Source organism: Alligator sinensis, unplaced genomic scaffold, assembly GCF_000455745.1.
Source record: "Alligator sinensis unplaced genomic scaffold, ASM45574v1 scaffold803_1, whole genome shotgun sequence".
In the NCBI taxonomy this organism is placed as follows: Eukaryota; Metazoa; Chordata; order Crocodylia; family Alligatoridae; genus Alligator; species Alligator sinensis.
In genome coordinates, this window is record NW_005842886.1 from 329,413 (window position 1) to 342,298 (window position 12,886).

The 12,886-nt window shown below is 43.3% G+C and overlaps 1 protein-coding gene across 1 annotated transcript in view; it reads left to right on the top strand.

The window, feature by feature from the left end:
- SDAD1 (SDA1 domain containing 1) overlaps positions 1 to 8,708 on the top strand; it is a 40,138-nt gene extending 31,430 nt beyond the window's left edge. Inside the window, exons 16-22 of the mRNA XM_014525813.2 lie at positions 1,102 to 1,178; positions 2,331 to 2,457; positions 3,608 to 3,699; positions 4,062 to 4,252; positions 5,658 to 5,742; positions 6,214 to 6,375; positions 8,206 to 8,708. Coding sequence (XP_014381299.1) covers positions 1,102 to 1,178; positions 2,331 to 2,457; positions 3,608 to 3,699; positions 4,062 to 4,252; positions 5,658 to 5,742; positions 6,214 to 6,375; positions 8,206 to 8,256 — 785 coding nt within the window. The 3' untranslated portion in view covers positions 8,257 to 8,708. The remainder of the gene's footprint in view (positions 1 to 1,101; positions 1,179 to 2,330; positions 2,458 to 3,607; positions 3,700 to 4,061; positions 4,253 to 5,657; positions 5,743 to 6,213; positions 6,376 to 8,205) is intronic.
- The last annotated feature ends 4,178 nt before the right edge of the window (positions 8,709 to 12,886 follow it).

Below are 12,886 nucleotides of genomic sequence, written 5' to 3' on the forward strand. Positions count from 1 at the left end.
TGTTGGGTTTTTAACCATGTCTATCCTGTAAGTTCTAATATTGCATCACATGGTCGTAGCCAATAAAATAGTGGGGAATAGTCTTTCTAAGCTGGAAAATTGAGGACAGTTTTTGTGTTGGTCTCCTTCAAATCTGTCTGTCTTGGGTGTTTTCTCATGCAAGAGGCTAAGTTCTTGGAGCAAGAGGGGAGGGGAAGGAGGCATAGTTACATAGCACCAATGAACTGAAACTTAACTAAGGCTTGATCCTGCACTGTTAAAATTGATCTGAACTTTGCCATTGACTTTAAGGGGTGCAAAATCAGTTCCAAAATGATCGTTGATTATGTGAGTTATCTTTGAAAGTTGTGATGTAATCCTGAGAGATTTTGTTTTTGAACGTAATGGACATAGTGGCGGCAGCTTTAATTTTGAAGAAGGATTTTGTGGACATTGTGCAACTAAGCAGAAGTAGAAGAGGACAGAGAACAGCCCTGAAAGATGATGCCTTAGGGATAAAAGAAGAGCTAAAGAGTTGAATAGCTCAGACTGTCAGAAAATACATGGGTTGTCATAGTAAAACTAAAAAATAATTTCTTTGCCTTCAGCTTAACCACAGCTCAAATACTAGATTTAAAAAATAGAATTTTTTGTGGTTTGCTGGTTGTGCTAAAAAATTGAAGAAAAACCTTGTTTCCCAATTATATGAAATGAGCACTTCCCCCCTTGAGAAACAGCCCCTCCTCACCTCCAAATTTGGGTATAGATCAAACAAAATATCATATTTTATCCAAAACAAAACATTTTACTTTTATTTATTTATTTATTTATTTATTTAAAAATTAAATGTAGCTACATTTGGTCTCTGTTTCTTGTTGAAAATACTGAGAAAATGTTTTGACTCTTCCATAATTATTTTCCTTTTTTTGTCAGATGAAAAGATTCAATCTTGCAAATAGTTTGTTGACCTGAAATATGTATTTTTCACCAAATTAACTGTGTCAGACAAACTTAATTTTATAGACGTGCAAAGCATAGTTCTAACCTGATGCTTTTCTTTCATTTGTTCCAGATTCTGTTCTTTTCCAGTGAATTTAGTTATTCCTTTTTTTTTTTCTATAGATGTAATGATGTCTGCAAAAACTCTCATACATCTTTTCCGTTCATTGAATCCTCAGATGCTTCAGAAAAAATTCAGGGTAAGAGGTGCTCCTGTTTGGTTTAAACTTGTTCTGAAGCATGAGCTTGTAATATCAGAAAGAAAAATGCAATAACTTGTGTATTTCAGCTGGGGTTGTGGTTGACTCTTAAGGATGTGTGTTACTTTTTACCCTACTTACCTTTTATGGGTTATGGCAGGGATGGGCAATTATTTCAGCTGGAGGGCCACATAATGAGTTTTGGTGAGCTGTCAAAGGCCACAAGGGTAACCCCACCCCTTGACAGGTGCCCTGACCCCTGGTCGCCATCTTGGGACTAGAAGTCTCGCCCCCTAACCTTTGCCACCAGCCATCCCTCCCCTTCCCCCAGAAGTACATCTTTTTTGGGGGGGGTGAGATGCCATCTTTGACCTGGAAAACAGTCTTATACTAAAAATCAAATATCTACAATAACATCTTTTAATTATATTTAAAAAAATATTTGTCCTAATTTGTGTGTTTTGCGCAGCATGTATAGAGGTGATTGCATAATAGCTGCAGAGGGGCGGGAAAGCAGCTACTGCTGCTGGTGGACAGCAAGGGAAACCCCGGGGGCAGGAGCTGAGTCTGGCACCACCAGCTGTCTTGGCCTCTGTCTCATGCCTTCCCGGCAGGGCTGCAACCAAGGTCACACTGGTTCTTGCTGCTGCTCCCACCCCACGTGCCCGGCACGTCAGCAACGGCTCTGCCTGGAAGCTGTGCCCGCTGGCCAGGGCTGGGGCCCACTGGCAGGGGAGTCTGGGAGCACAGCACATGCTTCCCCAGGCAGGAGCAGATGGGACTCAGCCCCATGTAGGGCACAGCAGGGGCAGCTGCTGGCTGGCCCGGATGCAGTTAATTGCTGGAGGGGGGTGCCCACCTGCTGGCCAGATTCAATCAGCTGATGGGCCAGATTTTGCCCACAGGCTATATTTTGCCCACTCCTGGGTTATGGACCTGTTGTAGCAATGCTTGTTTATTTCCAGTTTATAACACGTAAAAGTAAGACTAACCTGTAGTTATTTGATCCATGCTTTCTCAGACTTTGGGAGTATATATATGCACTTGACTCTCTATTAATATTGGCAGATAACTTGCTTTTTCATTGAAGAAAAAACAACTTTTAATTTTACATAGAGTTGGTTTTAAACTATGTGCTCTGTTTACATACAGGGTAAACCTACTGAGGCCTCATTAGAAGCCAGAATCCATGAGTATGGAGAACTGGATGCCAAAGATTATATTCCAGGAGCAGAAATATTAGAGGTTGAGAAAGAAGAGGAAGGAGGAAGGGAAGAAGGTTGGTTAGTTGTGTGTATTTCTGTGCTCTACAGCATTGCCACTAAAATTCAAATATTATATAAAAAATCTTGTAACCTCTTTCTTAAAATTGTCATGGAGTCTTGAATAACCCAGGCCTTATCTGTATCTATTCAGTGAAGCAGCAGTGTTAATGCCCTCTTTTTGGTTGACATTAGCTTTGTGCTGCTTTGACTGTAAGAGATAAGAGGGTCACCTTTAAGGCTCCTTAAAGATTCATCTTCAAAGCAAAGTGTATCATATGTCTTCAAAACTGTATGTTCGCCCCACGGGAGACACATGTTTGGTTATTAACTCTGAATAAGCAGGGGTATTGTAAATTGGGGTTGATGCGTCTTGGAAGGGCTGGGTACATTGAAAGTATGTGTGGCTTCTGCCGGTTTCTGTATGTAACAGGAAGGAAACAAGCGTTACTATCAAAGCATATTGGAAAAACAAAATGTCGATACCCAGGTAAAAATTAGTCTGTGTCCTATTTCTTTACTTTTCTGCAATACTTTGTATGTCTATCAGTCTCTTCAATTACAATTAAGTAAAATACCACTCAGACTATTGAAAATATGTGATTCTTTCATGTAATGTGTGTTGCTTTGATATTCAAGGAAACTAATTGGATGTTGGACACATTAAAGGAAATAGATAGATACATATGTATAAGGTGCCCTGCACAGTAGAATAATTACTTGACTTGATAGTTTCAGATTGCTACAGGCCATTACTGCTGCTCTGTGTGCTTGTGTGTGTGCATGCACATGCATGCACAAATGCAGAAATCTTACTGCTACTGAGACGCAAATAATTTTGAGTAGGGCAGGGATTTTGTAGGGTATCTAAAACATTATGGATATTGTTTAAAAATATGTAACTTTTTAAATAGTAAACAGATTTCTATAGTAAGTTGGCAAACAATGCTTGCCTGGTATTTGAATAATTTCACAAACGATTCAAATGGAAGTCAAACGGAAGTAATTTAAAACTGCTTCTCTGGCAGCAGTGCATGTTTTCAGGAAGAGATATCATGGATGGAAGCAAGAGTTTATGTTCCAGTTCTAATTTTTTCAATTATCTAGAGGGTACACTATTGAATGTAGTTTTAGTTAGTGGTTCTGTGCACCTTTTTCCTTTTGCAGATGGATGGGAGAGTGCCAGCACAAGTGAGGAAGAGGATGAAGATGGAGAATGGATTGATGTGCACCATTCCTCAGATGAAGAGCAGCAAGTAGTGAGTTGTTTTTCTTTTTCTTTTTAATGACTGCAATCCAAGTCTAAATGCAGTCTTCAGATACTCAGTTTGATTCTCTACAAGCTTATACAGTAATTTAATTGCTTACTTTTGCACACAATGTGCATAAACACTTCTAAATCAACAATGTTGTTGCACCCCGTTTGCACAAGTACACATGCGTATTCATGGACTGAAGCAGATAAGAATCAGCCTCGTGTGTGTGTATATAGGTTTCATGCCCCTTCGTAGTTTGGAGGAAAGAAAAGGGCCTTGTTCTATAAGACAACAGCATGCAAGTTAACTCCACTAAATGACTGTGTAAAGGCCCTGATGGTCCTCCTATGTGCCTTTGGTGACAGGCAGAGAACATCAAAAGCATGCCTGTAGAAGAACAGAAATCCAGAGCTGCAGCTGTTAGCACAAGCAGGCTTTTAACTCAAGAAGACTTCCAGAAAATCCGCCTCGCCCAGCTTTCCAAAGAACTCAAATCTGTACCAGGCAAGGCTATGAAGAGGAAGAACATTGAGATAGACAGTGAGGAGGAGGAAAGGTAAGCAAAAGTACTGATGTGCATCTATCACCTTTCCCGTGAGGTAACAAGGGTATTATTTATAGTACCTGAGAGCCCTAGTCAGGGACCAGGACCCCATCATACTACATGCTGTATAACTAAATAACAAAGACGGTCTCTTCTGACAAAGATGCTATAATCTATGTATGAGACAGCGAAATTCACGGGAATGCTGCTGTTGCTTCTAAGGGCCAGTTAGAATGCTGCTGTTCTAAGCAGCACAGTTCAGATACTCATGCAACTATCCAAGGAGTATCAGATTAGCTAGACTATCCATGTTATCAGCCAGGTGGTCGGTAATGTAGGGTTAAACACAAATCCAAAGTGCATTTTTATACCACATTTTACACCTTAAGTGCTGATATATCCTAAAAGTCTTCCCAGTTATAGATTTCTGTAACAAATCATATTACCAATCGTGCCACAATGAACAAGTTATGTTACTGGTCATGAACTAAACACACTTCATTGCCCACATGGGACTGAATGAACCTGACAGTTTTGCCAATTTATTTACAACAGGTGCTCAGCCCCTGTTTTGTGGGTCAGATTCAGCTCATGGAACCCTGTCACCAGGCCTGCAGGGCTCCTCATGGGTTTGGAAATTTAGTGGTAGGGGAGCAGTGACAGTGTAGATGTGTCATTCCCATTCTGCCTAATTCCTGGACCCATGGGAAGCCCCACAGGCTGAACAGCATAGTCCTGCATGCTAAACTGAGCATGCAGAGCCCAAATTGGGTGTGTGGGGCTTGTGAGAGGTGGCATGGGACCTGATCTGGGCATGCAGGAGCTGTGCCCACACCATTCATCCAACCCACAGGACCAGAAGCTTGAGTACTACTGATATACAGTATTCCTACATGCTTTTTGTATCTATGGCACCAGCCTTGGTCATGCTGTCCTATATGCTCCTCTTATCTATCAGTTTGTACTAATCCTGTCCATACCAGAGTGTTCTTAAATAGATTCCAAATGTTTTGGTGCTTCCTTTTCGACTTCCCCTGAACTTCAGATGTGTACCTTTCAACTCCTACTGCTTTGGGCCTGCCTTGTGGCTTACAGAGAAGACAGGCAAATGGGGAGCTACAAGGAATCTCTTGATAGGTGGTCAGTGGGCTGAGAGCCATGCTTGTCCTTTAAGATTTTTGTGGTGAAGGCAATAAAGTAATTTTAGAGGTTTATGAGGCAGTCCTCCCATGCAAGGGAGGTAGCCCAGGAGAAAGCACAAAGGTGTACACTTGAAAAGTTAAAGAGCAGGCAATTATGTCATTGGAAGCAGAAAGGGACATCTCAGCAATGAATAGGAGATGATAGGGAGGGTGAGGATGTGATGAGCTCATGTATGAAAAGTAGCCAGATGATGAATGTGTTTCCATTTTTGCAGAGGAGAGCTGCTTTCACTCCGGGACATTGAATATCTACATAAGAAACCCAAATCTGACAAAGAAACAAGGCTGGCAACAGCAATGGTAAGGACCTTTAATGTTTCAGATCCTGTCTCTCTCTAGATTTTTTTCAAGGGATTCATACTTTGCAAGCTGGGAAATTACAAGAACTCAGAAGAGGGAGATTCAGAGGATATCAAAACAGTTAGGTAGATGCCTTCCTGCTGCTAGTATTTTGGAAAATCTCTGCCCACTTAAGATTTTTTTTTATCCTAACACAGACCACTGCTGAGCTCAGTTAAGTACCCTTCCTCTGACCATGAGTGATGCTTAGTGTTGGGTTTTTTAAAAACCTTTTGGAGACTTTTATTCCAGTCATTTACAACATGTATGAAACCAGCCCTGGGCAAAACAGGTTGAATCTGTACTTATAGTTGCTGGTGTGGAGAAGTGTACAGGGATAAATTGTGATCACAGCAGAGGTTAACTAGATGTTGTGAGTTGTGTGAGAGGAAATCATTCTGCAGATTTTTTTAACAGTGATTTCTTCCTTAGGCTGGAAGGACAAACAGAAAAGAATTTGTGAAAAAGAAAACCAAAATGAATCCATTTGCCAGCTCCACTAACAAAGAAAAGAAGAAGAAGAAGAACTTCATGATGATGAGATACAGTCACAATGTTAGGACAAAAAATAAAAGGTCCTTCAGGGAAAAACAGGTTGGTATGCTGCTTACACCAAGAAACAAGTAAACCTGAGACTTCTCAGTGATGCTCTTTTCTGACAACAGCGTAGAATTTGTTACAGAAAAATGTTCATCGCTTGCTTAGGGGACTTTTTATGTATTTCAGGATTTCACAGTATCAGGACTTAATGCAGAGGAACATGTAATAGATTGCATCTCTTCAAACAATGTCTGTTTACTAGTACACCCAGTAAAAAAGGCCCTTCTACAGGTGGAACATTCCTTTGCCTTAGTATGCATGTTGGAAATCTGTGTTCTAATAAGCCACAGGGTGTAGGCCTCGTGTCAAAGGAACCACCTTATATCATGGCTTTTCCTTGTCAGTGTAATAAGGACAGGGTTATGTTGTAAAGTAGTTGCTAGGGTTGTAGCATGATTTGGGAATGTAATTATAACCTGGGTTGGTTCCCTAGCCTAGGGCCAGTGATTCCTAAACTTTTGATACCTGGGGCACACTTTTTTTTTCTGGGTTAAAATTGGTGGTGCACTTCACTCTTAAACCCAAAAAGGGGTTGAGGGTGGGGTGGTGTTTCAAAATATGTAACATTTCATTCCTGTGCCAGAGGAAATTGTGCATCTTTCTTTAAGTAAAGGACTAGTCTATACTAGTGCTTCTCAACCTTAGCTTCAAGGCCCCCCTCTATAACTTTTCTGAATTTTGTGGTAGCCCAATTGAAAATCACTGAGAGATCTAAATTCAGAGAAGATGTGGAGGGAGGGACCTTGAGGCTAAAAAAGTTGAGAGTCATGATCTAGCTGGTGCTACTTAAGGGCAGTGAGGGAAGGACCTTTCCACAATGTGCCCTATTATTTCCAGTTTGCCCCTCTCACCCCCTGGTCTGTACCTTGGGGAAAGGGCAGCGCCTGCTACAGAAGCTGTTCCTTCAGGGTTTCACATGCTAGTGAGCACCCCTACTACTCCTCCTACCAGTCCCAGGAGTATGAGGGGGAGCAGAAGGGAAAAGCCAGGCTGCAAAATGAAGCTCTGCCTATGCATCTACCTGCCCGTTGCCAGCAGAAAGTGTTGCTGGGAGAGGCATGGGGGTTGCCTGGGGGCAGGGAAGGGTGGGGAAAGGCAGCAGTAGCAGTGGTAGTCATAGTCCCCAGAGGAGCAACCCCAGGCACTGCTGGAGTAGCTGGGGCAGGTGCAGGGTACTGGATGGGAGATGGAGTGCATTTGCCTTGCCCCAGGATCTTGTGGCATGCTCCCATCATTCTTGCGGAGCACTACTGCCAGGGAAGCCGGGTAGGTATGGCAAACTATTTCCTTCTCCCTGTATAAGAAAAAATAAGACGGGCTGATACTTGTTATGGGACAAGCCTTTAGTGTAGTGGTTCTCAACTGGCTGTCTCCAGGCTGTAGGCTTCTGCTGCCAAGTGGAACTGCCCCATGCACCTCTACTTTCAGAAAGCACTTGTGGAGCTGGACAGTGAAGTAGCTGCAGCAGGAGGGTGCGCTCCTGCATGCATTAGATGCATCTCAGTCTGGCTTTGCTAATGCCTCCTGGAAATGGTTTCACCAGGGCAGCAGCAGCAGTGGCACCCATGCCACAGCACCCTTGAAAGGCATCCTGGTTAAGAACCACTGACCTAAAGGTTTTTCAGGTTTTTTAATGCTTATATGATGATCTCATCTGCTAACATTTTTCACCCTAGAGGTGACTGACAGTGATTAGTGGGATATTTGTATGACTAGCTTACACATCAGAGGAAGGGTTCTGTGTTACAGGTGGGTTTTTTTTATTTCAAAATACCTCAGTACTCCACTGTTTACACAAACTGATGCTTTATCTTTGTATTACAGCTGGCTTTACGAGATGCACTCTTGAAAAAGAGAAAAAGGCTTCTGAAATAACCGTTAAAACAACAAAAGAAGAGATGGTTTTATATTATTGTGGGGTATTACCCTAGAAATGTTTGTGGTGTTATATATAAGTACAGGATAACCATCGCTGAAAAGCTGAATGTTGATTGCCTGTAACTGAATATAACTGATGCTGGAATGTGACTCTTTGTGACAGTACTTGTGAGAGGAGCAAAGAGGCCTTAATATTCAAGATCTTGATTTCTGGAACATCCCTGGAGGGAAAAAAATTTAACTTTCATTGACTATAACTTATTTCCAATTAACTAGTAATGTAAATATTCAGGTAAAACTTTTGACAATTTAGTGTTTGCTTTGATTAATAAGTCCGGTAATGGGAAGGACACCAGAAGTCCTAAATCAAACAATGTAAAATGTGTGTGTGTGTGTTCTTTGTCTTAAGGATGGAATTCTTGTGGACTTTAAAATAAACCTTTTCTAAATGGTCATGTTTATTTTCCTCTCTGGGTTTAAAACAACTGGTTTCACAGTTTGTCCAAGTCAGTGAAATGATCGTGGTTGCACAGAATTTTAGAATGCTGTGTTATAAGCAGGAGTAAAAATAATAGGTAAAAAAAGATGTGTATTTTCATTTTTTTTAAAATGCCTACATGTAACAGTAGTGAGCACCAACATCTGCCTGTACAAATTTGTTGAATGGGGTCTAAATCTGTACGGAAGCTTAAATGAAGTACACATCCTTATCCATATCTGACAGCCTGCCCTTTTATTCTGTGGGAAAGTTTTGCTATACAGTTTTTCCCCCCCCCCCAGGAATAATTTACGTTCTTTTTCTGCCATGGCTTTTTTCTCCAACTTTTTTCCTTAGCTGTTCTATTTCAGTGGGGTTTTATCAAGGCTTTTTAAATATAGACATTCATTTTTATTCCACTTTTCCCTGTATAGGATCACAGGAAAATAGAGCTAAAAGGGACCTCATAATGTCATCTAGCTCAGCCCGCTGCTCGAGGCAGGATCACCCCAGCCTAAACCATCCTGGCCAAGTGTCTGTCTAACCTGCTCTTGAAAATTTCCAGGGACTCCACAACTGCTCTAGTTAGCCTGTTCCACTGCTTGGCCACTCTCATAAGAGATCTTCCTAATCTCCATCTTAAATTTCTTCTGCTGCAGCTTGAGGCCATTGCTTCTAGTCCTATCCCCTACAGCAGGGGCAGGAAATTATTTCGGCTGGAGAGCCACTTGCCAAGTTTTAGCAAGCTGTTGAGGGCCACATGGGTAGCCCTGCCCCTTGACAGGTGCCCTGCCCCCTGGTCACCATCTTGTGACTGGAAGTCCCACTCAACCCCTGACCTTTGCCACTAGAAGTCCCTCCCCTTGCCCCCAGAAGTACCCCTTTTAGCAAGGGGTTTTGCCATCTCAGAACCCCTTGTTGAAAATACCAAATTAGATTCTAAAAAGCAAACATCTAAACATTCATTAATTTGGTTTCAAAAATATTTTGTCCTGATTTACATGTATTTATGTAGGGTACACCAAGATGACTGCACAATAGCAGTCTTGGCAGGTCGATAAAATGGCTTGGCAGGTTGAATCCAGCCTGCAGGCTGTATTTTGCCCAATCCTGATCTACAGCCACAGAGAATCGTTTATCTCCATCCTCTCTGTAATTGCCCTTCAGGTATATGAAGCCTGTTATCAAATCCAGACTGGGGCATGAGGGAGCCCCAGCTCCAGCAAAGGACATGCAGTGGTGATGGTGTGCCCTACTGCCTGAGTTGGAGCTGCCACTGCCACCTGCCCACTGCCACAGCAGCAGCTCCAGCACAGGGCATGGGGAGGGGCCAAATGGCTGGAGAGATGGGGCCATAGCAGTGGCAACTGGAGAGTGATGGGGGCTGCATCAGCCCTTGCTTACCTTCCTGCCACCATTAGCCATTCTGCAGCAGGCCACTCCCCTGGCCATGCCAGTAGTCACAGGGGGTCCCAGGATTTCTGCCCTCTGAGGCACAGGCACAAACTATCAGGTAGCGAGTTTGTGACCCCTCTAACATCCTGCCCCATCACCCTCAACCAATCAGTGGTGGTTTAAAGGGCATCGGATCTCCCAAGGACTTGTGTCAAACCAATTGAGTCAAGAACTGCACAATTTTTCAGAAGAAATCGCTTCAACAAAGTATAGATAAAAAAATTGCTAAAAATCAAACATCTATAAAAGATTTTAATTTTATTTTAAAAAATAACTTCAGTAGTGTGTGTAGAGATGACTGAATAACAGTGGCAGCCTATAAGTACATCAGGGGTGTGCATCAGGATCTGCGAGAACATCTGTTCACCAGAGCACCCCAAGGGATGACAAGGTCCAGTAGTCACAAACTCCTGCAAGACCGTTTTAGGCTGGATATAAGGGAAAACTTCTTTACTGTCTGAGCCCCCAAGGCCTGGAACAGACTCCCCCCAGAGGTGGTGCAAGTACCTACTATGGACACTTAAGAAACATTTGGATGCTTACCTTGCTGGGATCCTTTGACCCTAGCTGATTTCCTGCCCCTTGGGCAGGGGGCTGGACCCAATGATCTTACGAGGTCCCTTCCAGCCCTAATGTCTATGAAATAGCTCCTGCGCAGTGGTTATGTTAGGGGTGTAAATATCATTAAAAAATTATCCATTTAAACTTTTCTAATTTTGTCACTTAACCATAACAGATGCAACACAAACCTACCAGTCGTTCCTGTTCTCTCGCCTTGTCAGCCTCCACTCCCTGCCACTGGGGGCACAGAAGCCTTGGCAGGAAGGAAAATGGTGTGGGGGGTGGTAAGCAGAGGGATGCATATTTGCTGCAAAACAACAGTTTGCTGCCTGCCCAGGAGCCAAGGAAATACTTCCCTCCCAACTGTACGACAACTCAGGTGCCTCTTGCTTCCCTGCCCTGGGGCCACCAGCACAGCCAGGGTCAAAGGTCACAGGGCTCTCGGTATGTCTCAGGGCATTGCCCTTGCTCTGCCCTTACTAGTCGTAGATGCCCTTACTGTAACAGCTGCCCACGTTTTCAGGGAACTTGGCCAGGTAACTAGGTGGGATCTGTGATCCAGCTTGCAGAGACAGGCCTGGAAGTCATGGGCAGTGCACCACTAGGGGTAGGTGGGCCAGTAACTACCAGGAGCACTTGGCCTCCTATGGGGACACAGCATAGCTATTGCTCATGTACCTACAAGGGGCCAGCCCAGCCCACATTACCCAGAGCTTCAATGGTGCAGAGTGCAGCATGGAACAGAGCCAGCCCAGCCCATCCCAGCAGAACGCAGAATTCGCACGCAGATCAGGCCCCTCCGGCCCTGGGTGTGTTTGCATTGCATTCCCCTCTTCCTACAATGCACCCCTGGAAATCCTGGGGACACATCTTGGTAAGCCAAGAAAGCTTGGCACATCTTCCCAGGGCTGGAGGGGCCTGACCCTGCATGGGAATTCCCAGGGTGTGCAGGACCAAGCCCCAGGAGAGTGCATTGCCTGTTGTCCTGCCCATTGATGTGGTGGGATAACAGACAATGTGCATCTGGCCAAAAAAAAGCAGATCCGTTGGGCTGAAACGCATCCTAACACAGGTGATCCACTTCACAAGGCAACATTTATTTTTACCCTGAGTGTGCCCTAATCTCTTTTTCCACTATCAGAGGTTGTTTGACTCCTCCCCTATCTTTGCTGCCAACTGTGCCTGTCATCTGCTAGCTGCCCGCAGATAACTAAAGTAAAAAAAAAAGGCATTAAATACTTCAGTCTTTTCTGCAATCTTGTAACTAGATTGCCTTGTGCATTCCCTAAGGCAGCAGTTCTCAACCTTTTGCACCTTACGTCCCACCAACCATTTTGCCAAAAAACCCTGGTCCCACAGTGATAAAAACAACCCCCCACTTCTGCACTGTTGGAGATATCTGTTGATTCATCTATTTGAAGCGTCCCATTGCTTGAGAAACAATGTTGTGGCTTTTGCAGTCTTCCTCTTAGACACGCTTGTGAAATCCCTTTTTTGTTGCAGCTCGTGTCTGTTGCATCACCCTTCTCTCTCTGCACACCCAAGTCAGACTTTTACTCTCTCATGAGAGTCCCACTTTTCATAGGATTTCTTGTTGGATGTCAGCTCATTGAGGAGATGGCTGCCAAGCCAGGCCAGCCCCTTGCTGTATTGTTACATCTTTCACTTCAGCAACAGCAGAAAGGAAAAGCTTGTGGTAAAAATATGTTATAATCTAGTCATTATGATTTCGCAATAACGTTTGTGTAGCAGCTGTGTGATAAAAATGTCTCATCTCCCTACACAAAGGCTTCACAGCTGAGAACTGTTTAGTTTCACTACATAATTGCTTCTGCATATTATCACACTTGCTTCTGCTAAGGTATGTAGGCCAATGATAGATTTACGAGTAGCACTAGACTTCTGCAGACATAGCCAGGAACAGATGCAACAAATAACTCCTTACGAGAGATAAGAGAAGAGGCACAGGGAAAGGTGCTGATGTAAAGAACTCAGACCTTGACCAAAGAATGACCGAAATGGACTTAAGGACGGCCCCAGGGAGGAGATTTAAGATGTAAATGAAACATGTATGTAAACCATCATAAAACATGTACCTGCTAGACATATGTTATAAGACGTAATACTTGGGCT